Here is a 27,272-nt window from a genome sequence, read left to right on the forward strand (position 1 = left end):
GACTCCCAGATCCCGTTGTACTTCTCCTTTTCCCCAACTTGACACCATTTAGATAATAACCTGCCTTCCTGTTTTTGCCACCAAAGTGGATAACCTCACATTTATCCACATTAAACTGCATCTGCCATGCATCTGCCCACTCACCCAACCTGTCCAAGTCACCCTGCATTCTCATAGCATCCTCCTTACAGTTCACACTGCCACCCAGCTTTGTGTCATCTGCAAATTTGCTAATGTTACTTTTAATCCCTTCATCCAAATCATTGATGTATATTGTAAATAGCTGCGGTCCCAGCACTAGTCACTAGGGTTACCCCACTAGTCACTGCCTGCCATTCTGAAAGGGACCCGTTAATCGCTACTCTTTGTTTCCTGTCTGCCAACCAATTTTCTATCCATGTCATCACTCTACCCCCAAGAGCGCAGAAGATTATTGGGACACAGCTACCAGCCTTCGAGGGCATCTACCACACACGGTGCCTCAGGAAGGCCGTCAGCATCCATAAAGACTCCTCATACCCTTGTAATGGACTGTTCGAACTACTTCCCTCCGGCAGACGTGTTGGTTATAGGGTCAGAGGAGGAAATGGAGACATGCGGGGCAAGTTTTTTTTTTACACACAACAGTGGAAAAGGCCTGGAACACACTGCCAGGGTGGTGGTGGAGGCAGAAAATGGCGTCCAATGAAATGCAGGGAATAGAGGGATATGGATCATATGCAGGCCGATGAGATCAGTTTAACTGGGCATCATGTTCAGCACAAACATTGTGGGCCGAAGGGCCCGTTCCTGTGCTGCTACTGTTCTATGAGTTTGTGTTCTGTTTAACCAGGTTGTGAAGTAACACACCTTTCATTAGCAAGGCTGAGATTCATTTGAACCAAATTTACTACTGAGCTACAGGTTGAAAAAGAAGATCAAAATCTTGATGGTGGAAGAAACCTAATACAACGTGGAAACAGGTCCAACTTGCTCACACCGACCAACCAACCACCCATGGGGAGAGAGCTGATAGATGTATATAAAATGATCAGAGACACAGATAGGGTAGATAGTTACATGATCTTTCCCAACGTGGAAATGTGAAATATGAGAGGGCATAACTTTAAGATGAGAGTCATAGAGTGATACAGCGTGGAAACAGGCCCTTCGGCCCAACTTGCCCACACCGGCCAACATGCCCCATCTACACTAGTCCCAACTGTCTGCGTTTGATCCATATCCCTATAAACCTGTCCTATCCATGTACCTGTCCAATTGCTTCTTAAACGTTGAGATGGTACCTGCCTCATCTACCTCCTCTGGCAGCTTGTTCCACACACCCACCCCACTTTGTGTGAAAAGTCACCCCTCAGTTGAGTATTAAATATTTCCCCTTAAACCTCACCTTAAACCTATGTCCCCCAGAGGACATAGAAATGTTGAGGAGCATCTAGTGGAGGGTGAGATGGATGGAGAGATTTTGGGATGAACTGTGAACTTTTGAATATGACGTTGAAATTATTGAATTGAATTGCTTAGCCCAGCAACTTGTGGTTGGTGGGCTAAGTTAGAGCAGGATCGCACAGAAAATGGTATGTGTTCCTTGTGGTTAGGCTGTGAACCCACAGTAAGGGTGCAGACGTTCGTCAGAAAAAATGCTGATGGCAACAGGATGGCCATGGAACTGCAGATGCTGGCTTATACCGAAGATAGACACAAAGTGCTGGAGTAACTCAGCGGGTCAGGCAGCATCTCTGGAGAAAAAGGATGTAACGTTTCGAGTTGGGAGTCTGAAGAAGTTTTTACCCCACTGCTATAAAAGTACTAAATGTGGCCGCCAAGGAACCCAGGGGCGATACAGACTAAGGGACTGTGGTAACGGTGAAATCGACAGAAGGATGGAGGGTTGGGTGTGTATGCGTGCTTTGTCTGTGATTTTTATTTATTTGCTTATCTTTATTATTTTACCGTGGATGTTTCGTTAGCTTTAGAAATGTTTGAATGCTGCACTGACTGGCTGACATTTTAAATTTCGTTGTACATGGCCCATGTTACAATGACAATAAAGAAACTATTCTATTCTAAGAAGGGTCCCGACTTATCGAAAAATACCAATTGATGGTCTCTACAGCCGTCTGTGGCAAGGAATTCCACAGATTCACCACCCTCTGAAGAAATAAATTCCTCCTCATTTAGTTTTAGAGATACAGTGAGATACAACTAAGGAACGTACTGTACAAAGTGTGGCTGAGCTGATTAGTGGGTGTGTGGATGACCCGAAACATCACCTATTCCTATTGTCCAGTGGAACAGTACAACACAAGAGCCAGCCTCTTTGGCCCACAATGTCTGTGCCGTCAGTAACACTGTCATCATGGAGCTTCAGTACGCGGAAGACGCAGTAAACAAAGCGACAGCACCGTAAGCAGAGAGAAGGGGCTCGACAACTACCAACCACCGCCAGTCTCCACTGCCCACGTTACACCAAGGTGTGTGGATCGCGGATCGGCCTCTACAGACATCTGCAGACCCACAAGTGGACGACCCTATAGGGAGGAGAGGACAGTCATACTCGCTCCGAGTGACCGCCGATGACCAAATCAACATCATCTCATCTGCCTGCACAGCAGCCATATCCCTAACTAAACTATTGTTTCTCTGGCAGGAAGCTAACACAAATACGATGGGCCGAGCGGCCTTCTCCTTGGCTGTGACCTTACTACAATTTTGGGGCTTGGAATTTGAACCCTTGAATTTGGGCCGAAGGCTGCAATCCAATGATATACTTCTCAAATATATGTTGCATAAAGGTTACATAACGTGAAGATGCAATCACAGCTCTCGTCCAGTTCACAATCCTCACTCCGACAAGAGAAACTTCCTTAAGAGTGTATTACTCTGAGCCGGGCTATGGTGTGGCTACTGGCTACTGCAGAGTGGACAACAGCACTGTCCAAACCCAGTAGATGCTCCCCTCACCCACCCTTGCTCCACCCCATCTAACTCTCCCACCCCATCTGATACTTCACCCCTCTACTGGAGTTCCTCACACACCCCCAAACTTGTTGTCACTTTCCCTCTCTCTCTCCCACGGTATTAACCTCACTCTCCCCGGACTCACTCTCCCCCCGTGACATTAACCTTCGTCAGGAGTTGCCCTCAGCTCCCCCGCTGTCTCCCCCGGTTCCATTATCCCCTCCACTGTCTCCCCCAGTGTGTAAATACCCCCCCCCCTCCCTCACTCCCCCCCCCCCCCCCCGTTACACTCAGCTTCCTCCAGCAATGCCCTCGCATGGAGCTCCCGCACCGTCCCCGTGTAACGGACAGAGCCCGCGTCTCCCCGCCGCCACGACCCGCCCCAGCCCCGCTCCCTCTCCACCCCGACCCGCCACGACCCCGCTCTCCCTCTCCACCCCGACCCGCCACGACCCCGTTCCCTCCCCACCCCGACCCGCCACGACCCCGCTCCCTCACCTCTCGGCGCCGCCGCTTCCTCCGTCTGTCCGCTTCCTCCCTCCGTCTCCCTCTCTCTCTCTCTCTGTCTCTACCCCTGTCCGCTCCCACCTCTCTCTCTCTTTCCTCTCCTTCTCCCTCCCTCTCTGTTTCTATCCCTTTCCGCTCCCACCCCTCTCTCTCCCTCGCTCTCCTCCTTCTCTCAATCCCTTTGTCTCTTTCTCCCTCTCCTCCCCCCCTCTCTATCCCTGTCCGCTTCCCTCTCTCGTTCTCCCACTCCCTCTCTATCACCCCCTCCCTCCCTCCCTCTCCTCTCTATCTCCGCTCCATCTCCGCTGTGTCTGATCCCCGCCCCTGACGCGCTTCACTGCCTCTCAGCACCCAGGAGAACGAGCTCGCACCCACTCACTACCGGCACAGTGAACACCCACTCACTACCGGCACAGTGAACACCCACTCACCACTGGCTCAGCTCACTACTGGCACATTGAACACTTGCTCAGCTCACATTCACTACTAGCACATTCAACACTTGTTCAGCTCACACTCACTACTGGCTCAGCTCACACCGGCTCAGCTCACATTCACTACTGGCACATTGCACACTTGCTCAGTTCACATTCACTACTTACAATGTGAACACTCAATACAGACTAACAATTACTGAGCTCACACTCACAACTGACACAGTGTGAGCACTCACTGGGCTCACAGTCACAGCTGACAATGTGAACAATCACTGAGCTCACGCTCACTACTGACCCAGTGTGAACACTCACACTCACCACAGACACAATGTAGCTCGGTACACGTGACAATAAACTAAAACAAAACACACACCAGGGTGACAATACTAACCCAGATTGTGAACTCACACTGACAGTTCACAGGGAGAACCTGCAAACTCCACACGGACAGCAGCCGCGGTCAGGATGGAACCCGGGTCTCTGGCGCTGCGAGGCAGTGGCTCTACCCGCTGCACCACCGTGCCAGAAAATCTTTAGTAGAAGGGTTTATAAATAACTCGCTGTAGGGCTAAGGTCGCATGGTGCGAAAATAGTCAGGGGATATGGGGAGAAGGCAGGAATGGGGTACTGATTGTGGATGATCAGCTATGATCACATTGAATGGCGGTGCTGGCTTGAAGGGATGAATGGCCTACTCCTGCACCTATTGTCAATTGTCCAAATTGCCCACATCCACCAACCGGCCCCACATCTACACTAGTCCCACCTGCCCACATTTGACCCATATCCCTTTAAAACCTGTCCTATCCATGTACCTGTCCAAATGTTTTTCAAATGTTGTGATAGTCCTGCCTCAACTACAGTACCTCCTCTGGAAGCTTGCTCCATACACTCGCCGCCCTTTGTGTTAAGAAGTTGCCCCTTTGGTTTGTATCAAATCTTTCCCCTTCACCTTAAACCTGTGTCCTCTGGTTCTCGATTCCCCTACTTTGGGTAAAAGACTCTGTGCATTTACCCAATCTATTCCTCTAATGATTTTGTACACCTCTATAAGATCACCCCTCATCCTCCTGCTCTCCAAGGAATAGAGTCCTAGCCTGCTCAATCTCTCCGTACAGCTCAGGCTCTCGAGTCCGGGCAACATCCTTGTTGTGAGGAGAAGAAACTAGTTTGGGGGTGGCGGAACATGGCGGCTTCATAGACAAGTACAGCACACGAACAGGCCCTTCGGCCCACAATATCTGTGCCAAACATGATGCTAAGATCAACTCATCCGCCTGCACATGATCCATATCTATTAATTCCCTGCATATCCACGTACCTATCCAAAAAGTCTCTTGAACAGCACTATTGTATTTGCCTCCACCACCACCCATGGCACTCACCGCCCTCTGTGAAAAACTTGCCCCGCACATCTCCTTTAAACATTGCCCCGCTCATCTTAAAGCTATGCCCTCTAGTATTTGACGTTTCCACCCTGGGAAAAGGTTCTGAATGTCTACTCTATCTATGCCTCTCATCATTTTATATACTTCTTCCCGCAACTTGTGGCCTCCCAGAGAAAATAATCCAAGTGTCCAGTTCCTCCCCACAGTTAATCCCCTCTAATCCAGGCACAATTCTGGTAAACCTTCTCCAAAGCCTCCACACACTTCCTGTATCAGGGCAATCAGAATTGCACGCAATACTCCAAATGGTCAAACTAAAGTCCTATAAAGCTGCATCATTACCTATGGGCCTGTCCCACTTAGGCGATTTTTCAGGCGACTGCCGGCGACTGTCAGAGTGGAACACACACACACACACTTCGCTTTTAACATTTAACATTACCGGTCGGATATCCTTGGTTCTGAAAACTACTACTTACGTTTTCTTTCCCAATGAGCCAATGAAATTCACCGGTCAGCACCAGCTCCAACCTATGAGGGTCGCCTTGCGGTAAGCTCCGGGGCACTGTGACCGCCGACTGCAACATCGTTGAGCTGGCGGCACGACACTGGATTTAAAATACCGCGGAGCCTGGGATCCCAGATGAGCCAATGAGAATTCATTGCACCGGTCAGCTTCAGTCACCAGCTCCAACCTATGAGAACCTTCGACCTCCTGGCGACCCGCTAGGACCTCTTGGCGACCCACCTACGGCACGAGAATTCTCGCTACTCTCCATGGCGGCTTCATTCTAGTCGCCGCTAATTTTTCACCATAATGAGGCCGCGACTAGTTCCCAGAATGCTGGAACTCCTCACGACCATGAAGGCGACTCCCCGGCAACCACCCGCGAACATGTGGCGACCATGTGGCAACTGCATAGTCTCCTGCAGTCGCCTAAAAAGTTGCCTAAGTGGGACAGGCCCATTACTGACTCTTATGCTGAATGTTCCAATCAAGAAGGCAAGCATGCCTTTACTACCACTCGATCTACTTGCGTTGCCACTTTCAGGAAGTTATAGACTTACACCTTGTTTAGATATTGATGCTTTGTGATGGACACAGATACAGGGCCCGAGATGGAACCTCATTGAAACCTACTGAAAGTAACAGAATCATAGAGTGATACAGCATGGAAACAGGCCCTCCAGCCCAACATGCCCACACTGACCAACATGCCCCATCTACACTGGCCCCATCTGCCTGTGTTTGGTCCACATCCCTCCAAACCTGTCCTATCCATGTACCTGTCTAATTGTTTCTTAAACATTGCATCAGTCCCAGCCTCAACTACCTCCCCTGTCAGCTCATTCCACACACCCACCACCCTGTGTGTGACAAAGTTACCCCTCAGATTCCTATTAAATCTTTCCCCTTTCACCTTGAACCTATGTCCTCTGGTCCTCGATTCCCCTACTCTGGGCAAGAGATTCTGTGCAATCTACCCGATTTATTCCTCTCATGATATTATACACAGAATAATGAAAGGCCTAGATAGTGGATGAGAGAGATGTTTCCGGTAGTGTGAGAGTCTAGGACTAGAGGGCACAGCCTCAGAATAAAGGTATGTACCTTGAGAATGGAGAGGAGGATGAATTTCAACGAGGGTGGTGAATCTGTGGAATTCAATGCCACAGACGGCTGTGGAGGCTAAGTCAATGGATATTTTGAAGGTGAAGATTGACAGATTCTTGATTAGTACGGGTGTCGGGGGTTATGGAGATAAGGCAGGAGAATGGGGTTGAGAGGGAAAGATAGATCAGCCATGATTCAATGGTGGAGTAGACTCGATGGGCCGAATGGCCTAATTCTGCTCCTTGATGACACAGCTTGATTCCCTACTGTATCTCTCGATGTCCAGTCACCGCTGCAAATAAATCAGGCATCACCACCACCCACCTGGACAATCATTGATGGAAACACCTTGTCCTCGTTGACCATCTCTGCTGGAAGCCCCCAATCTTCTTGCAGTTGGAAGGTTCATGCAAGTAAGAGAAAGATCATCATTTAGTGTGAAGATCCAGCCTGGAAACAGTCCCGTCGGCTCACCGAGCCCACGCCGACCATCCATCACCATGGTGGCACAGTGGAGGAGGGGTGGAGTTGCTGCCTTACGGCGCTTACAACGCCAGAGACCAGGGATCGATCCTGACTGCGGGCGCTGTCTGTACGGAGCTTGCACGTTCTCCATGTGACCGCATGAGTTTTCTCCGGGTGCTCCGGCTTCCTCCCACACTCCAAAGATGTACAGGTTAATGTGGGGGGGGGGGGGTAGGGAAGGGAGTGGGGGAGGAGGGGGGGGAGGAGAGGAAAGGGGAAGGGAAAGAAGGAAAGGGAAAGAAGAGGAGCGATGGAGGGAGAGGGGAGCAGTGGATGGAGGGGGTGGGGGAGGGAAGGGGAAGGAGAGGATCGTACCCGGGTCTCTGGCGCTGTAAGACAGCAGCTCTACCCGCTGCGTCACCGTGCCATCTGCAACGGCACCTCCTTTAACTAGAGAAGGGGAGTCAAGAACCAGGGCATATAGGTTTAAGGTGAGGAGGGAAAGATTAAATAGGAACCTGAGGGGCAACTTATTCCGCACAGAGGGTGCGGGGCGTACGGAGCGAGCTGCCTGACATGGTAGTTGAGTCAGGCACCAGCACAAAGTTTAAAGACCATTTGAACAGGTAAATGGATAGGATAGGTTGGAGGGATATGGGCCAAATGCAGGCAGGTGGGACTAGTGTAAGTAGGGAATGTTGGTTAGCATGGGCAAGATGGGCCGAAGGACCTGCTTCCATGCTGTATGACTCTGACTCTATGCTTGGATCTTGACAACAACACAAAATGCTGGAAAAACTTAGCAGATCAGGCAACATCTGTGGAGGGAACGTACAGATGATGTTTTGGGTCGGGATCATGCCTTGCAGAACCAACCCAGAAGGTCCAGAGATGCTTCCTGACCCGCTGAGTTACTCCAACACTCTGTGTCCATGTTCTCCAGAGATGCTGCCTGACCCGCTGAGTTACTCCAGAGATGCTGCCTGACCCGCTGAGTTACTCCAGCACTCTGTGTCCATGTTCTCCAGAGATGCTGCCTGACCCGCTGAGTTACTCCAGCACTCTGTGTTCTACAATAGTTCGTTAGAGCTCATCTACAAACATTCTTAAGACTTCAAACTTTGGAATTCCAACCCCTTCAACCTCCTCCCCCTCAGCACTCTGTGTCCTCGGTGTTTTTGGGAGGGGTGGGGATAGGTTTTCTCTCCCTCACCTTCACGGGTTCTTTGAGCAGTTACATATCATAGATTCTGGTTCCTTGTTCAACGCCAGCCCTCATATCTCAGGAGCGAGCTCTTTCAAATCTGCAATGGGAGATGTAGGGTGTGTAACAATGCTTATAAACAGCGATTGTTACCCAAGGCGGTGTCATGAGTGTATGTACCTGTTCCTGGCAGTGCAACAATCTTCACCAGACTTCACCAGAGACGTTTAGTCTAGCTTATTGTCACGTGTGCCGGAGTACAGTGAAAAGCTTTTTCTCACTTGGGCGAGACCCTGTGTGAAGGGACTTTGGAGACCCTCATGTCTCAGTGTATGAAGGCAGGAAGATGCTGGCAATTCTTGGCAGGCCTGCCAGCGTCTGTAGAGACAGGACTGTTCATATCTTGGATTTAAGGTGAGAGGGGCAAAGTTTAAAGGAGATGTGCGGGGCAAGTTTTTTTTATACAGAGAGTTGTGGGGTGCATGGAACGCGCTGCCGGGGGTGGTGGTGGTGGAGGCAGATACGATAGTGGTGTTTAAGAGGCTTTTTGACAGGCACATGGATAGGCAGAGAGAAGGATATGGATCATGTACAGACAGAGGGGGTTACTTTAAATAGGCATCGTGTTTGGCACTGCCTTGTGGGCCGAAGGGCTTGTTCCTGTGCTGTACTGTCCCGTATGTGAATGGAAGGCCCAGCAGAAAACCATATGGAAGCTGGTGTTATGGCCAGAGAGAATACAGCTGGAGGTACTCAACGGGTCAGCCAGCATCTGTGGAGGCAATGGACAGACTTGTATCGGGACCCTTCTTCACACGCCCACTCCCAACATGCAAGGACCCCATTAAGAATAAGGGGTAGGCCATTTAGAACGGAGATGAGGAAAAACAGTTGTGAATCTGTGGAATTTCCTGCCTCAGAAGGCAGTGGGAACCAATTCTCTGGATGCTTTGAAGGGAGAGTTATGCCCCTCTCCCACTTAGGAAACCTGAACGGAAACCTCTGGAGACTTTGCGCCCCACCCAAGGTTTCCGTGCGGTTCCCGGAGGTTGCAGGTAGTTGCCGGAGGTTGCAGGTAGTGGAAGCAGGTAGGGAGACTGACAAAAACCTCCGGGAACCGCACAGAAACCTTGGGTGGGGCGCAAAGTCTCCAGAGGTTTCCGTTCAGGTTTCCTAAGTGGGACAGGGGCATAAGATAGAGCTCTTAAAGATAGCAGAGTCAGGGGATATGGAGAGAAAGCAGGAACGGGGCACTGATTGTGGATGATCAGCCATGATCACAGTGAATGGCGGTGCTGGCTCGAAGGGCCGAATGGCCTACTCCTGCACCTGTTGTCTACTGTCTCTTGACTGGAATGGGAACTCAAACGTAATTCTGAGACACAAGGAACAGCAGATGCTGGAACCTTGAGCAAAACACTAAGTGCTGGAGGAACTTAGCGGGTCATGCAGCATCTCTGGAAGTCATGGATAGGCGACATTTCAGGTCAAAAGATTCCAGTGGAGGCAGATACAATATTAGAAAAGCTCATAAATATGCAGGGAATGGAGGGATATGGATCACATGCAGATAGTTCAACTTGGCATTATGTTCAGCATTGACAATAGACAATAGGTGCAGGAGTAGGCCATTCGGCCCTTCGAGCCAGCACTGCCAATTTTCTAAATTCTATAGGTGTGCACAAAATTGTTCATGGGGTCACTGGAATTGAAGACCAGTAGATATTGGATTTGTATAAATAGGTACTTCACGATGTAGCTTTATAGGATTATGGTTAGGCCATATTTTGAGTATTGTGTGCTGATCTGGTCGCCCTATTCCAAGAAGGATGTGGAGGCTTTAGAAGAGGTTTACCAGAATTACCTGGATTAGAGGGTTTCAGCTACAGGGAGAGGTTGGACACACTTGGATTGTTTTCTCTGGAACGCAGGAGATTGAGGGGAGACGGGAAAGACATGGATAAAATTATGAGATGGATGGATAAGGTAGACAGTCAGAACCTTTTCCCCAGGGTGGATAAATCAAAGACTAGCAGGCGTAACGTTCAGGTGGGTGAGGCAAAGTTTAGAGATGTGCGGGGCAAGTTTTTTTTATGCATGGAACGCACTGCTGGGTGTGGTGTGGAGGCAGATCACATGCAGGCAGAGGCGATTAGTTTAATTTGGCATCATGTTTGGCACAGACATTGTGGGCCGAAGGGCCTGTTCCTGTGTTCTACAATGGTACGAATGGACACAGAGGGCCGAAGGGCCTGTCTCTGCTCTGTGTGACTACAATGGGTCATCAGGATCTCTTCAAAGGCTGTCCCGCAGCTGTGTGAAGGCTCCTTTTGTTCCAAAGTTTCTTTGTTCCTTGAATGTGGTTCACCGCGAGGTCAAACTAAAATGGTTCAAGTGCAGGAAGCGCTGCCTCAAAAAGGCAGCCACCACCCTGGCCACGCTCTCATCTCGCTGCTACCAGCGGGAAGAAGGTACAGGAGCCTGAAAACCGTGACCTCCAGGATAAAGAATAGCTTCTTCCCAATAACCATCAGACTCTTGAACGCTAACCTCAGCAACTGTGATCTTCTATGGACTGTGTCTGTGGTTGCACGACAGACTTTGGATTTTACTGAATTACTATTATGGTTGAGTTTTTTGAAGTTCTTTTTTATATATATTATCCATGAATATTGTGTTTACAGGCCTATTATGCTGTCAGTAAGCATGCCATTGTTCTGCTATCGGTACATATTGTCATATCTCTCCCTTAACTCTTGGAGTGGCGATATAAAGTTCTACCAATCTTTCTCTTTCACACACAAACATGGCACGGTGGCGCAGCGGTAGAGTTGCTGCCTCATAGCGCCAGAAACCCGGGTTTAACCCCGACTACGGGTGCTGTCTGTACGGAGTTTGTACGTTCTCCCCGTGACCTGCGTTGGTTTTCTCCAGGTGCTTCAGTTTCCACCCACACTCCAAAGACGTGCAGGTTTGTACATTAATTGGCTTTGGTAAATTTGTAAATTGTCCCTAGTGTGTGCAGGATAATGTTAGTGTACGGGGGTGATCACTGGTCGGCACGGACTCGGTGGGCCGAAGGGCCTGTTTTGCACTGTATCTCTAAACCTAAATACAGGTTGAAACAATGTCAGTTTATCACTAGTAGGCCCAGCCCATAATAATGGCTCTTCAATACCACCTGCTTTATGACCTTCATCATAAAGCAGGAACTGTCATATCTGTTACTATTACATCAGGTCCCATACTTTAAAACATGTTCTGCCAAAAAGATAGAAAACTCCTGTCCACAGACTTGAACAAGACGTTGCCTCTAAAAACCCTTGCCACGAGATGGAAATGGCAAAAACCAGCTCTAAGGTGAGAGGGGCAAAGTTTAAAGGAGATGTTGCTGGGCAGGTTTAGTTTACACGGTGGATTCCTGGAATACGCTGCCGGTGGAGGCAGATACGATAGTGGTGTTTAAGAGGCTTTCAGATAAGCACATGGGTATTCAGGGAATGGATCACGTGCAGGCAGATCAGTGTAACTTGGCATCATATTCAGCATGGACATTATGGGCCGAAGGGCTTGTTCCTGTGCTGTGCTCTTCTGTGTCAGGGATGAAGTTAATGGAAGGCCTACCAGAAAACACAGAGGAACTCAGTGGGTCAGCCAGCCTCTGTGGAAACAATGAACACACAACGTTGTGTTCAGTACGGGCATGGTGGGCTGAAGGGCCTGTTCCTGTGCTGCACTGCTCCATGCTGTATGAAACTCAAAGCATTTAATACTTTAAATGTAAGAATTTAGTTGCATTGAATAGTTTTCACATTGTATAACTGCTTCAATGTGAAGCCTGCTGATAATTCCAATCACACACATCACAGTTGCTGAACCTTGAAGAAATGTTAACAGAAGTCATATCTCGTCGGGACAGAATTCAATGTTTCCATGAGATCAGGCTCGTGTCTCTTCAAATAACGGATCAGTTCATAAGGTCACAGGAGCAGAATTACGCCACTTGGCCTGGCGAGTCCACTCCGCCTTTCAATCATGGCTGATCTATCTCTCCCTCTCAACCCCATTCTCCTGCCTTCTCCCCGTAACCCGTGACACCAGTACAAGAATCTGTCAATCTCTGCTTTAAAAATATCCATTGGCTTGGCCTCCACAGCCGTCTGTGGCAATGAATTCCACAGATTCACCACCCTCTGGCTCAAGAAATTTCTCCTCGTCTACTTTCTTAAGTTACGTCCTTTAATTTGGAGGCTGTGCCCTCTGGTCCTAGACTGGTGGTGTTGTGTGTCACTATATCGAAACAGAACAAGCTGGATGAAAAAATGGCAATGCATTTGGGCGTAAAATTAACGAAAATCTCGGCATTTGTAATAAAACTCACTTTAAATAATTTATTTGTTTTCAAACAGGTAATTCCATTGACGTAGACTCTGGAAATCAGTTTAACAGAAAATGTTCATTAATATAACATAAACAGGACATAAACAGCCCTTAACACAGTGGGGACACAAGGAACTGTAGATGCTGGAATCTGAAGCAAAACTGAAAACTGCTGAAGTAGCTTAATGGGACCAGGCAGCATCTGTGGAGGGAATGAGCGGGTGGCGTTGGGACCCTTCTTCAGACTTACTGGGGGAACTGATAGAGCCTTTGTTCAGGACTCTATTCAAACACCAGGGCAGCACAGTGGTGCAGCGGTAGAGTTACTGCCTCACAGCGCCAGAGACCCGGGTTCCATCCTGACTGCGGGTGCTGGCTGTAAGGAGTTTGCACGTTCTCCCTGTGACCGTGTAGGTTTTCTCCGGGTGCTCCAGTTTCGTCTCACACTCCAAAGACGTACAGGCTCATAGTTTGTGTAGTAAGGAGCTGCAGACGCTGGTTGAAACCGAAGATAGATTTTAAAAAGCTGGACTCTGAAGAAGGGTCTCGACCCAAAACATCACCTATTTCTTCTCTCCAGATATGCTGTCTGACCTGCTGAGTTAGTCCAGCATTTTGTGTCCTATCTCAGGTTTGTAGGTTAATTGACTTCTGTAAATTGGCCATTGTGCGTAGGATAATGCTAGTGTGAACGGGTGATCGCTGGTCAGTGCAGACTCAGTGGGCTGAAGGGCCTGTTTCCACACTATCTCTAAACTAAACTATGTCTGACGAATGGGCTCCAACCTGAAATATCATCTGACCATTCGATCCACACAGACAGTGCCTGTCCCATTGAGTTACTCCAGTATTTGCTTCACAGCCATGAAGCTGTTCAAAGTGGAGTCACTGTTGGACAGTCGATATCTGCACAGCAACCTCCCACAACTGTAAAGAGATAACGGCTACATAGTCCCTGTGACACCAGGGAAAAGTATTAGTTTAATTTAGAGATTCAGCATGGAAACAGGCCCTTCAGCCCACTGTGTCCATGCTACCAATCAATCAGAGACACAGAGCGCTGGAGTAACTCAGCGGGTCAGGCAGCATCTCTGGAGAACATGGACACAGAGGCTGGGGTAACTCAGCGGGTCAGGCAGCATCTCTGGAGAAAAGGAATAGGTGACGTTTCGGGTTGAGACCCTTCTTCAGAGTGACTCATTTAGAGTCATAGTCATACAGTGTGGACACAGGCCCTTCAGCCCAATCTGCCCACACCGACCAACATTTCCCATCTACACTAGTCTCACCTGCTTGCGTTTGGCCCATATCCCTCTAAACCTGCCCTATCCACGTACCTGACCACATTTTTTTTAAACATTGTGATAGATTTACTTAACATAATTTTTTTCATGCGAGGGTCGGCGGTGGGATTGGAACCTGTGCCTCCAGATACAGTGCAGCATTATGGAGAAACATGCAGACCGGAGAACTGTCCTGACCCGATGCGTCCACCAATCCATGTTCTCCAGAGATGCTGCCTGACCCGCTGAGTTACTCCAGCACTCTGTGTCCATGTTCTCCAGAGATGCTGCCTGACCCGTTGTCCTTACCGGTTAGTTGTAAGGTAACTACTGCTGGAAGACCATACCAGTAATGGGGCAACCAGAACAGTACGCAATACTCCAAATGCAGCCCAACCAAAGTTTTTAAAAACTTCACCATGACTTCCTGACTCTTATACTCAACACCTCGACTGATGAAGGCGAGCATGCAGTACGTCTTCTTTACCAACAATTATGCTCAGTTTTCACAGTTTATTGTCACATGTACCGAGGTACATGATTACAATCAAGCCGTCCACAGTGTGCTGCACAGATACAGGATGAAAGGAATAATGTTCTGTGCAAGATAAAGCCAGTAACGTCCAATCAAAGTCCAAGGGTCTCTTAATGTGAATTAATTATGACATTGGAGAATGAGGATGTGTGGACAGTATTCCCAATTCCCTAAGGCTGTCAGATATTGGAATAATGTAGGCCCAATGGCTCGGCTCTGCAAATTTTCCGAGCTTTGAACTAAATGTGAATGGATGTTGATGACTTTTCGCCCTGTCTGCTTGTCAACGGCCCCGCAAGTTCACGAGAGATCACCTTCATTGATTCTACCTGTGGTGTCTGCATTCGGTTTGTTAAAATAAAAATTTGATTCTCCGATCCCAGTCGATCGTATTGTGCAAGAGGTCGGAAATACTCCCGACAGATGAATCAAGTTCCCGATCATTGCCCCCGAGGGAAGACTGTGATTGTTATTGAGCAAATCACAAGGAGCTCAGCAGGTCAGACAGCATCCGTGTGGAGAGAATGGACAGATGATGTTTCAGGTCAGGACCCTTCTTCACACTCTCTAGAGTTTGAGTTTAGTTTATTGTCACGTGTACCAAGGTACTGTGAAAAACGTTTGTTGCGTGCTATCCAGTCAGTGGAAAGACTATACATGATTACAATCAAGCCGTCCACAGTGTACAGATACATGATAAAGGGAATAACGTTTAGTGCAAGATAAAGTCCAGTAAATCTGATTCAAGACCAATGAGGTAGATAGTAGTTCAGGACTACTCTTTTGCTGGTGGTAGGATGGTTCAGTTGCTTAATAACAGCTGGGAAGAAACTGTCCCTGAATCTGGAGGTGTGTGTTTTCACACTTCTGTACCTCTTGCCTGATGGTAGAGGGGAGACGAGGGAGTGACCAGGGTGAGACTGGTCCTTGATTATGCTGCTGGCCTTGCCGAGGCAGCGTGAGGTGTAAATGGAGTCAATGGAAGGGAGGTTGGTTTGTGTGATGGTCTGGGCTGCGTCCACAATTCACTGCAATTTCTTGCGGTCTTGGATGGAGCTGTTCCCAAACCCAGCTGTGATACATTCCGATAAAATGCTTTCTACGGTGCATCTGTAGACGTTGGTGATAGACGTTGGGGATATGCCGAACTTCCTGAGCCTTCTAAGGAATTAGAGGAGAATGTTTAAAGCGGGGCACAGAGGGAGAACAGTCACGAGAAGCGGTGGACGGACAGAGTAGGTGACTTAGATCCCGATGGGCCTAAACTGATGGGCCTGGAACTAGAGCTGGCAGGCACAAGACACAAGATGGCGGCGTGGGCAAGCATTGAGGAAACACACGTGGCTGTGGTAGTGAATCCGGGTCAGAACACGGTCATAGAGCACGAGAACAAGAGGAGTCACGGAGGGGGAGCAGTGAGAGAGGGTCTCACAGAAATCCCGCCAGAGAGAGGAGGAGAACTTCTTCAGGGTGGGCGTACCTTGAGGTGATTTTGCAGTGTAATGGAGAAACAAGGAAAGCTGGAGGAACTCAGAGGGTTCAGGCAGCATCTGTGGAGGGAATGGACAGACGAGCTTGCAAGTCAGGGTGCTTCAGGCAAGAGGGAATGCACAATGTTATTGTGGATTTCATGAATTCCCTGGTGCTATGGTTAGATAAGGTGTTTATGCTGAGAGATTGTTGAAGCACGCTGCTATTCTACAAACATGCCACTTATATCTGTTTGCTGAGCAGGTGGATTAATCGTAACAATAACACTGGTCACAGTGAAGGCCCTGTCCCATTGTACGAGATAGTTCTCCCGGGTTTTCCCCTGATTCGAGATCGGAGAATGTCTGTAGCGGGTCCGTAAGAGTTCGTGAATGTCTCGTAGCGGCTCGTACGAGTAAAAAGTAAAAAAATATTTTTACCCGTGAACGTTTTTTGCGGGGATGAAAAAACCTCACGAGTTACCTGATGTCCCGAGTACCTACCGTTAGCATTACGAGCCGCTACGAGGCATCCACCAACTCCTATGGACCCGCTACGGACATTCTCCGAGTTCGGATCAGGGGAAAACTCGGGGGAACTCTTGAATTACCTCGTACAGTGGGACAGGGGCTTAAGCAGTATAGCAACGCACCAACTATGAACTTTACCAAGCATAGCAGTGCTCTTGACCCAACCCAAAACATCGTTTGTCCATTCCCTCCACAGTTATTGCCTGACCCATTGAGTTCCTCCAGCACTTATATATTTTGCTTCAGATTCCAACAGTTCCTGGTGCCTACTTTCAAGGGAACAAAACTAAACAGTGTCCACAATGAAGTGAAACAGGCTGCAGTCTTTGGCTTCCACTTCCATGATAGTCACTGAAATGCAATTAGCAAAAGAGTTCTTCAATATTCTGGATCATGTGCACGCTCTCTGTAGCTCTTAAATTAATGTATACCTTCATATCTCAAGACGTTTTAGTTTAAAAAAGTCTCTACTCCACAGGAGTATGTTCAATAGCAACATCTAGATCATGTGGTGTCACAATCTGGATCATTGCAGTCATATCCTTCATTGGTTTACACACACACACACACACATACAGGTGCATGCACACGCGCATACACTCACACATACACACACATGCGCGCGCGCACACACGCACGCACACATGTACCAATACAGGTGCACGCACATGCGCATACACTCACACGTACATGCGCGCACACACACACACACACACGCACATGCACCCATATAGGTCCATGCACACACACACATACGTGTGCACATGCATGCACCCATACAGATGTATGCACGCACACACACACACACACGTGTACATGCACTCACATGCATGGGCCTGGCTCCTTCAAATCAATGCCAGAGACCAGCAGAGCAGCCACATGGTCCTGTGTTTCCATCCATGAAACTCAAGCGGTTTCCACGAGTGCAGGGTTCAGGCATAAGACATTCTTCCCAAGTAGTTAGCAGGGACATAGCCTCGCTTCCCGTTGACTTCAGCCAACCACCAGTCTCTGTTGCCGCTCAGATCATTGGGCTTCACTATCTTCACTCGCTCATACTCTTGAAGGCTCAGTTCATGCTCGCTCCTCGCTTGGAAGGAGTACACTGCGTAGAATACCTGGAAAACACAAGCAGTGGGCTCTAGTCAGAATGCAGCAGTGGCACTGCAGAGGAAATGCCCCTCTTCACATTGTCGCCTTGTTTGATATCATCAATGGAGTTGGTGTGGGTGATGGTTTAATGCTTTGCACTGCACATGACAATAACCTAAACTAACTAACTAACTTGGTCGGCATGGTGGTGCAGCGGTGGAGTTGCTGTCTTCACTGGATGAATTTAATGGAGGCCAATTCACTGGATTAATTTAAAAGAGAGTTAGAGCTCTAGGGGCTAGCAGAATCAAGGGATATGGGGAGAAGGCAGGCATGGGTTACTGATTGTAAATGATTAGCCATGATCACAATGAATGGCGGTGCTGGCCCAAAGGGCCAAATCGCCTCCTCCTGCACCTATTTTTTTATGTTTCTATGTTTACATCGCCAGAAACCTAGGTTTAATCCTGACTACAGATGCTGTCTGTACGGAGTTTGTACATTCTTCCCGTGATTGCTTGGGTTTTCCCTGGGATCTTTAGTTTCCTCTCACACTCCAAAGACGTGCAGGTTTGTTGGTTAATTGGCTCTGTATAAATGTAAATTGTCCCTAGTGTGTGTAGGATAGTGTTAGTGTGCGGGGATCACTGATCAGCATGGAATGACCAGTGGGCAATAGGCGCTGTTTCCATGCTGTATCTCTAAACTAAACTAAACTAACAAACTTATTATTATCGCCTGAATTGATACGGTGATAGCTTTGTTTTACCTGGTAACCAAATCAAATCAGGTTTGGTTTAGGTTTGGAGATACAGCATGGAAACAGGCCCTTCGGCCCATCGAGTCCACGCCGATCCATTCCCACTCGTTCTATGTTTTCCCAATTTCACATCCACTCCCTACACACTTGGGGCAATTTACAGAGGGCCGATTAACCTTCAAACCCGCTGGTCTTTGGGAAGGTGGGGGAAACCGGAGCAAACCCACGCGGTCACAGGGAGAACGTGCAAACTGCACACAGACTTCACCCACAGTCAGGATCAAACCCGGGTCTCTGACGCTGTAAGGCAGCAACAGAACTGCAGCGTCACCGTGCCGACCTTTAGTAATATAAAATACAACTATACTCGAGTCCTGACTCAGATTCAGATTCAAATTCAAATTTTATTGTCATTGTGCAGTGTACAGTACAGAGACAACGAAATGCAGTTAGCATCTCCCTAGAAGAGCGACATAAATATGAGCAATAAATAAATATATTTACGTGCATTCAGTCATAGTAGTGCAATTATTTTTGCAGGTCCAACAACGGAGAGACCTGTAGCGCCTCCTGGATGGTAGGAGGGTAAACAGTCCGTGGTTGGGGTGAGAGCAGTCCTTGATGATACTGAGCGCCCTTCGCAGACATCGCTTGCTTTGGACAGACTCAATGGAGGGGAGTGAGGAACCGGTGATGCGTTGGGCAATTTTCACCACCCTCTGCAGTGCTTTCCGGTCGGAGACAGAGCAGTTGCCATACCATACTGTGATACAGTTGGTAAGGATGCTCTCAATGGTGCAGCGGTAGAAGTTCACCAGAATCTGAGGAGACAGATGGACCTTCTTGCACCCTGGTCCAGGCCGTTCCTCCCTCACTCTGCCCATCTCTCCCTCTCCGTCCACCTCTCCCTCTCTCTCTCTCTCTCTTTGTCGCTCTGTCTGTCTCTCTCCCTCTTTCTGTCTCTTTCTCCATCCCCCTCCCATCTCTCAGTCTGTCGATCTCTCTCCCTGGCTTTCTTCCAGTCCGTCTATCTCTCTGTCTGTTTGTCTGTCTGTCTGTTTTTCCCTCTCCCCCCAAAAGGTGAAGTATTTTCTTCCCTGCTCAGTCAAAGCATGTACTTATCTAATAAAACAAGCTTGTGTTTCTACCTTCAGTTAATCTCATGACCTTGCTGGTAGCCCTGTGATTTACTGGTCCCCCAAGTCAGCCTAAGCATTCGTCCAAAACATCTACTTGTGCTGAGCAGGGTGTTGCTGCCAATGTAGCCGACAGCCTTTTATCTGAAGATCAACACAAAATGCTGGAGTAACTCAGTGAGACAGACAGCATCTCTGGAGAGAAAGAATGAGTGACGTTTCGGGTCTAGACCATTTTATATGACATAGTCCATTTAAATCTCCAAAGACTCTCCAAAGTGGAGAGGATGTTTCCACTAGTGGGAGAGTCTAGGACCTGAGGTCATAGCCTCAGTATTAAAGGACGTTATTTTAGGAAGGAGACGAGGAGGAATTTCTCTAGCCAGAGGGTGGTGAATCTGCGGAATTATTTGCCACAGAAGGATGTGGAGGCCAAGTCAATGGATATTTTTTAGGCAGAGATAGATTTGTGATTAGTACGGGTGTCAAGAGGAAGGCAGGAGAATAAGGTTAAGAGGGGGAGATAGATCAGCCATGATTGAATGGCGGAGTAGACTTGATGGGCCGAATGGCCTAATTCTGCTCTCAGAACTGATGAACTAATGACACTACATCCTTCCTGTGATGGAGGCGACCAGAATTGCTCTCCTTCAGTCGTGTTCCGGACTGGATTATAGTACAGGGGTCAGATGTTCTATAGCTCAGCTCAGGGCCACATCCCACTGAGAATAGCAGATCCTGCCGCAAGCAACACATGTCCAACCAGTTGCTCCCGTCTCAGCCTGACCGTGGGACCTGCTACAACCACTGAGCAGGTGGACACAGTCCTGCATCTCAACCAGAACGGCATCTCTCCTCGTAGGTCATCTTGGGCGAGACAGCAGAGAGTGATGGACACTGCCCGGTCCATCACAGGTGCCGATCTCCCCACCATCGAAGGTCTATCACAGTACTGACCTCCCCGCCATCGAAGGTCCATCACAGTACTGACATCCCCACCATCGAAAGGATCTATCAGTTTCGTTTATTACTAGTGTCGCGTGTACTGAGGTTCAGTGAAAAGCTTTTTTGTGGCGTGCTATCCAGTCAGTAGAAAGACTATACATGATTACAATCGAGCCGTCCACAGTGCACAGATATAGAATAAAGGGAATAACGTTTAGTGCAAGATAAAGTTCAGTAACTATATTTCTCTTGGGCAGTTTACAATCCAGCGGTATGAATATTGATTTCTCTACCTTCAAGTAACTCTTACTTTCCCTCTCTCTCCATCCCTCCCCCACCCTAGTTCCCCGACTAGTTTCACTGTCCTCCTGATTAATTTTACTGTTTGTATGCCTCGTTGTCACCTTCCCCTCAGCCAACAATGAACCGTTCCACTGGCAGACCCATTGTTTCTGCTTAGTTTTGTCCCACCAAACTTATTTCCACATACCTCTACTCCATCCTATCCCCGCTGGTCAAATCCCTCCCCACCTATGTCCAAGACACCTCACACGCTCTTCGTCTCCTCCATGACTTCCGTTTTCTAGCCCCCACTCCCTCATCTTCACCATGTCCAGTCACTCTACACCTCCATCCCCCACCCGAAGGGTCTCAAAGTCCTCCTGTAAGGACTCTATCCCCAATTCCTCCATCTACGCCACATCTGCACCCAGGATGAGGTGTTCCAAACCAGAGCATCTGAAATGTCCTCATTCTTTAGGGAACGGGGGTTCCCTTCTTCGACAATAGATGAGGCTCTCACCAGGGTCTCTATATCCCATAACTCTGCTCTCACTCCCCATCCCCCAATCATAACAAGGGCAAAGTCCCCCTTGTCCTCACCTTCCACCCTACCAACCGTCACATACAACAAATAATCCTCCAACATTTTCGCCACCTTCAACGGGATCCCACCACTGGCCACATCTTCCCATCTCCTCTCCTGTCTGCTTTCTGCAGAGACCGCTCCCTCTGTAACTCCCTGGTCAATTCGTCCCTTCCCACCCCAACCACCCCCTCCCCTGGTACTTCCCCTTGCAACCGCAGGAAATGCTACACTTGTCGCTTTACCTCCACCCTTGACTCCATTCAAGGACCCAAGCAGTCTTTAAGAAGGAACTGCAGATGCTGGAAAATCGAAGGTACACAAAAATGCTGGAGAAACTCAGCGGGTGCAGCAACATCTATGGAGCGAAGGAAATAGGTAACGTTTTGGGCCAAAACCCTTCTTCAGACTGATGGGGGGTGGGGGGAGGCAGGGGGAAGAAAGGAAAAAGGAGGAGGAGCCCGAGGGCTGAGGGAGAGCTAGGAAGGGGAGGAGACAGCAAGGGCTAACAGAATTGTGAGAATTCAATGTTCATGCCACCAGGATGCAGACTCCCCAAGCGGAATATAAGGTGCTGTTCCTCCAATTTCCGGTGTTGCTCGCTGTGGCCGTGGAGGAGGCCCAGGACAAAGAGGTCGGATATAGAATGGGAGGGGGAGTTGAAGTGCTGAGCTACCGGGTCAGGTTGGTTAATGCGGATCGAGCGGAGGTGTTCGGCGAAACGATCGCCAAGCCTACGCTTGGTCTCACCGATATAGATCAGCTGACATCTAGAGCAGCGGATGGAATAGATGAGGTTGGATGAGATAGGCAGAGGTTCACCTGCACCTCCGCCAACCTCATCTAATGCATCCGCTGTTCCAGGTGTCAGCTGTTACCATTCCACATCTCTAGTTTCTCTCTTCCCTGACTCTCAGTCTGAAGAAGGGTCTCAACCCAAAATGTCACCCATTCCTTCTCTCCAGAGATGCTGCCTGTCCCGCTGAGTTACTCCAGCATTTTATGTCTATCTAAAGTTCAGTAAGGTCCGATTAAAGATAGTTTGAAGGTACAAGAGCCTGAGAACTGTGACCTCCAGGTTTACGGACAGCTTCTTCACAGGTGCTTGGAGTTTGTACGTTCTCCCTGTGACAGCATGGGTTTCCTCCGGGTGCACCGGTTTCCTCCCACATCCCAAAGACGTGCAGGTTTGTAGGTTAACTGACTTCTGTAAACTGTCCCTAGTGTGTAGGACAAAGCTAGTGTAGGGGTGATCGCTGGTTGGAGGCGGACTCGCTGAGTCGAAGGGCCTGTTTCCGTGCTGTATCTCTAAACTACCAAGTAAACTAAACAACACGAACCTCAACGCTAACTCGGCACTGATCTGCTACAGACTTTGTAAAACGTTTCACTATCTCAACTGGTGTGCAGTTTTTTTTTTTTTGTTTTTTTTAAACTGTTTTTTTTTAAACCAAAAATAATTGAATCAATTATGAACATTAATATTTACAATACAATAAAATAAACGAGAACTAACCACCACAATACAAGACAAACAAATATACTAAATAAACTTCTATACAACAATGTTACACTCCTGGTCAAAGACGCATTCAACCCCCCGCGGTGACCAGCGGTCCCGGAAATCCCCCAGGGTGCCCGTGGACAGCGCGTAGTTCCTCTCTAACACCACCTAACATGAATGTAGCCCCGGAAAAGGGGCAGGCAGCTGGCTCGGGCAGAGCCCTCTTCCGCCTGGCGCCGTGACTCGCGGATGGCCAGCTTGGCCAGGCCCAGGAGCAACCAAACCAGGACATCTTCAGCCCTACCCTCTCCCCTACGCACAGGGTGCCCAAAGATGAGAATGGTGGGTGTGAAGTGCAGCCCGAAGGGAAGGAGCAGCCCCTTTAGATTTTGGAACAGTGGCTGCAACCTCACACACTCCATGTACACGTGGTACACACACTATTCCAGCCCGCAAAAGTGGCAGGCGGCTGGCGAGTCTGTGAACCGCGAGAGAAACAGGTTGCAGGGAACTCCTCGGTGCAATACCCTCCACCCCAGGTCCCCGATGTAGAGGGGGAGAATTCCTGCATAGAGGGACACCCACCGGGGTACCCCCTCGCAACCTGAAGGCAACACCGACCACCACTTGGTGTCTGGACGGTGGACCAGGGCGAGGAAGTGTAGGGTGTGGAGGAGGAGCCTGTACAGGACACGCCTCCCTGCGTCTCGGATTGAGATGAAGGGTGTCGAGGAAAGGCGGCTCAAATTGTGTGGGATCGGCTCCCGGGAAGGATTACGGTGCCTGGGTCCGACAAATACGTCCGGCTGAGAGGAGGTTTACTCCACACGCTTGAGCCCCCCCGACACCCGGTGGGGCGGGACAAGGGCCGGCCACTCTCACGCCCGCGTTGGTTATGGTCTGGTTAGCTTGTATAACATAATTTATTGTATATTGACCTGTTGTGTTGCATTAGTATGCCCGTAAAGATGCAGCGAGTAAGAATTTCATAATCCCAGTCCCACTGTATATAACAACAAACACTCTTGAATCTTAATAATGTGGTTCACCTTCAGTGTTAGCCTGATAGGTCTGATCGGATTAGTGGTCATCGAATTCTAGAGCCCAACTTGCCCATTCCGACCAACATGCCCCATCTACACTAGTCCCACCTCATCCCATATCCCTCTAAACATGTCCTATCCATGCACCTGCTTCTGTTTCTTAAACATTGTGATAGTCCCTGCCCCAATTACCTCCTTCGGCAGCTCGTTCCATACATCCACCACTTTGTGTGAAAAAGTTACTCCTTAGGTGTCTATTAAATCTTACTCCCCCCCCCCCCCCCCCCCCCACCTGCTCCCTTGCCTTAAACATATGTCCTCTGATTCTCGATTCCTCTTCTCTGGGCCTGATCTATTCCTTTCATGGTTTTGTACTCCTCTATAAGATCACCCCTCATTCTCTATCGCTCCAAGGAATAAAGTCCTAGTATGCTCAACCTCTCCTAGCTCTGGGCCTCAAACCCAGGAATGAGTGGCTTAGCATATGTTCAGCATTTAACGCCACTGGGCCTGTACTCGCTGGAGTTTAGAAGGTTGAGGGGAGACCTCGTTGAAACTTACAGAATAATGAAAGGCATAGATAGAGTGGATGTGGAGAGGATGTTTCCACTGGTGGGAGAGTCTAGGACCAGAGGTCATAACCTCAGGATTAAAGGGCGCTCTTTTAGAAAGGAGGTTTAATCTGTGGAGCTCATTGCCACAGAGGGCCAAGACAGTGGATATTTTTAAAGCAGAGATAGACAAAGCCTTGATTAGAACAGACATCAAGGGTTATGGGGAGAAGGCAGGAAATGGGATTAGGAGGCCATGATTGAATGATTGAAGGTCAAGACCCTTCTTCAGACTTCAGCCACCGAAATGTCACCTATCCATGTTCTCCAGAGATGCTGCCTGACCCGCTGAGTTACTCCAGCACTTCAGGACGTTTTGTTTTCAGACTGTCTCCCATGTTGTTGAGGCCAGGTGGACTGGGAGGCCGGGGTGAGACCTTACCTGCTGCTCTCCGCCCTCGCTCGAGTTGTCGTCGCTGCCGCTGAACGACACCGTGTCGGGGCAGCAGGAACTCGTCTCCTGGGAGCAGTTGAGTGCAGTGTCACTGGCGCTGGTGCTGAGGGGCGGAGGCTTCGCCAGGCCGGGCTCTCCAGATAGCGGCGTTCCAAAAAGGGTGATGTCGTCAAAGTGGTCGTCCACCACTGAGCTGTCGGGCAGCGAGCCGTTGTGGCCGGCGCTGGGGTTATAGGGCTTCAAGAACGAGGAGTACACATAGCCCTGTGTCACTGTGGGGACCAAAGCAGAGGCACCTGTTTAATATCATATCAATACACATGCAACATTGAATTCAGTAGATACAACCAAGTCTAAAGAAGGGTCCCGTGATGAAACGTCACCTGTCCAGTTGAGTTTATTGTCACGTGTACTGAGGTACAGCGAAAAGCTTTTTTGTAGCGTGCTATATAGTCAGCGGAAAGACTCTTCTCTTCATCGGCGAGACCAAGCGCAGACTCGGAGATCGTTTCAATGAACACCTCCGCTCAATCCGTCTTAACCTACCTAATCTCCCGGTTGCTCAGCACTTCAACCCCCCCTCCCATTCCCAATCTGACCTTTCTGTCCTGGGCCTTCTCCATTGTCAGAGTGAGGCCCAGCACAAAATGGAGGAACAACACCTCATATTTCGCTTGGGAGCTTACACCCCAGCAGTATGAACATTGACTTCTCTAACTTCAGATAGCTCTTGCTTTCTCTCTCCATCCCCTCCCCCTTCCCAGTCCTCCCACTAGTCTTAATGTCTCCGCCTACATTCTATCTTTGTCCCGCCCCTTTCCTTGACATCAATCTGAAGAAGGGTCTCGACCCGAAACGTCACCCATTCCTTCTCTCCAGAGATGCTGCCTGTCCCACTGAGTTACTCCAGCACTTTGTATTTACCAGCGGAAAGACAATGTGTATTCACCTCCACAGATGCTGCCTGACCTGCTGAGATCTTCCAGCACTTCCAGAAGGAACACCACCTCATATTGCAGCTTACAACACAGTGGCTTGAGCAGTGAATTCTCCACTTTTAGGTAATAACTAACCCATAAACACCCTCCACTCCCTTATTCACCCACATTCCATCTGCATTCCTTCCTCTGGCTTCTGACGCCTCTTCAAGCCATATCTTATCTTACAGAGTGCTGGAGCAACTCAGTGGGTCAGGCAGCATCTCTGGAGAGCATGGACACAGAGTGCTGGAGTGTGAACTGTGAAGAGGATGTTAGGAGGTTGCAGGGTGACCTAGACAAGTTGAGTGAGTGGGAAGATGCGTGGCAGATGCAGTATAATATAGATAAATGTGAGGTTTTTCACTTTGGCGGCAAAAACAAGGGGCAGATTATTATCTCAATGAGGTTAGGTTAGGTAAGGGGGAGGTACAGCGGTCACTGAAAGCAGGCAGTGAAGAAAGCTAATGGAATGTTGGCCTTCATTTTTTTTTTTTTTTTAACATTTTATTTATTAGAAGTGAGTACAATGCATTGGTACAAAAACAATGTTAACATATTACATTCATTCTCTGTACAACTTCCCTTTTTTTTAAAGAGAGAAGTGAGAAAGGAGAGAAGAAAAAGAGGTTGTGTAAAGATTTTGTTTTTGTTTTTTTTGTTTTTTTTGTTTTAAAATGTATTAATCCTTTACAGGAAATTATAGTGCCACAACAGCTTCAAGAAGACATAACACCACACATTTCCTCAGATAGCTTCCAAACTTAATAAGTTAAAATACAATGAATGAATACTACAAAAATGCAAAATTATTTTTGTGCATTGTAAAACCTTATAGCAGCCAGTATACAAGACTTCCTATATCTCTCAGTTTTGCACATTGGTGCAATTAGTCTCTGACTGAAGATGCTGCTCTTGATCACCTTCAGGGCGTGGAGTGGGTGAGTGGGGTTGGTCATTATTGAACCCAGTTTGTTCAGAGTTCTGGCCTCTGCCACCTGCTGGACCGTTAGTTGCTCAGCCCTGACCACTGAGCCGGCCTTCCTGATCAGCTTGTCCAGTCTGTTTTTGTCCGCTATGCGGGCGCCTTCTCCCCAACAGGCCACAGCAAAAAACAGAGCACTGGCCACCACTGAATGGTAGACACTGCACAGTAGGGGTTGGCAGATGTTG

General features: G+C 48.7%; 2 protein-coding genes across 2 annotated transcripts in view; both read right to left on the minus strand.

The window, feature by feature from the left end:
- abcg2a (ATP-binding cassette, sub-family G (WHITE), member 2a) overlaps positions 1 to 17,669 on the minus strand; it is a 138,524-nt gene extending 120,855 nt beyond the window's left edge. The window contains exons 1-2 of the mRNA XM_055635188.1: positions 17,599 to 17,669; positions 3,457 to 3,555 (exon numbers count right to left, since the gene is read on the minus strand). Coding sequence (XP_055491163.1) covers positions 3,457 to 3,555; positions 17,599 to 17,669 — 170 coding nt within the window. The remainder of the gene's footprint in view (positions 1 to 3,456; positions 3,556 to 17,598) is intronic.
- The window catches only part of arhgef38 (Rho guanine nucleotide exchange factor (GEF) 38), a 92,632-nt gene continuing 77,212 nt past the window's right edge, over positions 11,853 to 27,272 (minus strand). Inside the window, exons 13-14 of the mRNA XM_055644087.1 lie at positions 25,111 to 25,394; positions 11,853 to 17,890 (exon numbers count right to left, since the gene is read on the minus strand). Of these exons, the coding sequence (XP_055500062.1) occupies positions 17,705 to 17,890; positions 25,111 to 25,394 (470 nt within the window). The 3' untranslated portion in view covers positions 11,853 to 17,704. The remainder of the gene's footprint in view (positions 17,891 to 25,110; positions 25,395 to 27,272) is intronic.

This window comes from Leucoraja erinacea, chromosome 1 (assembly GCF_028641065.1).
Source record: "Leucoraja erinacea ecotype New England chromosome 1, Leri_hhj_1, whole genome shotgun sequence".
Lineage (NCBI taxonomy): Eukaryota > Metazoa > Chordata > Chondrichthyes > Rajiformes > Rajidae > Leucoraja > Leucoraja erinaceus.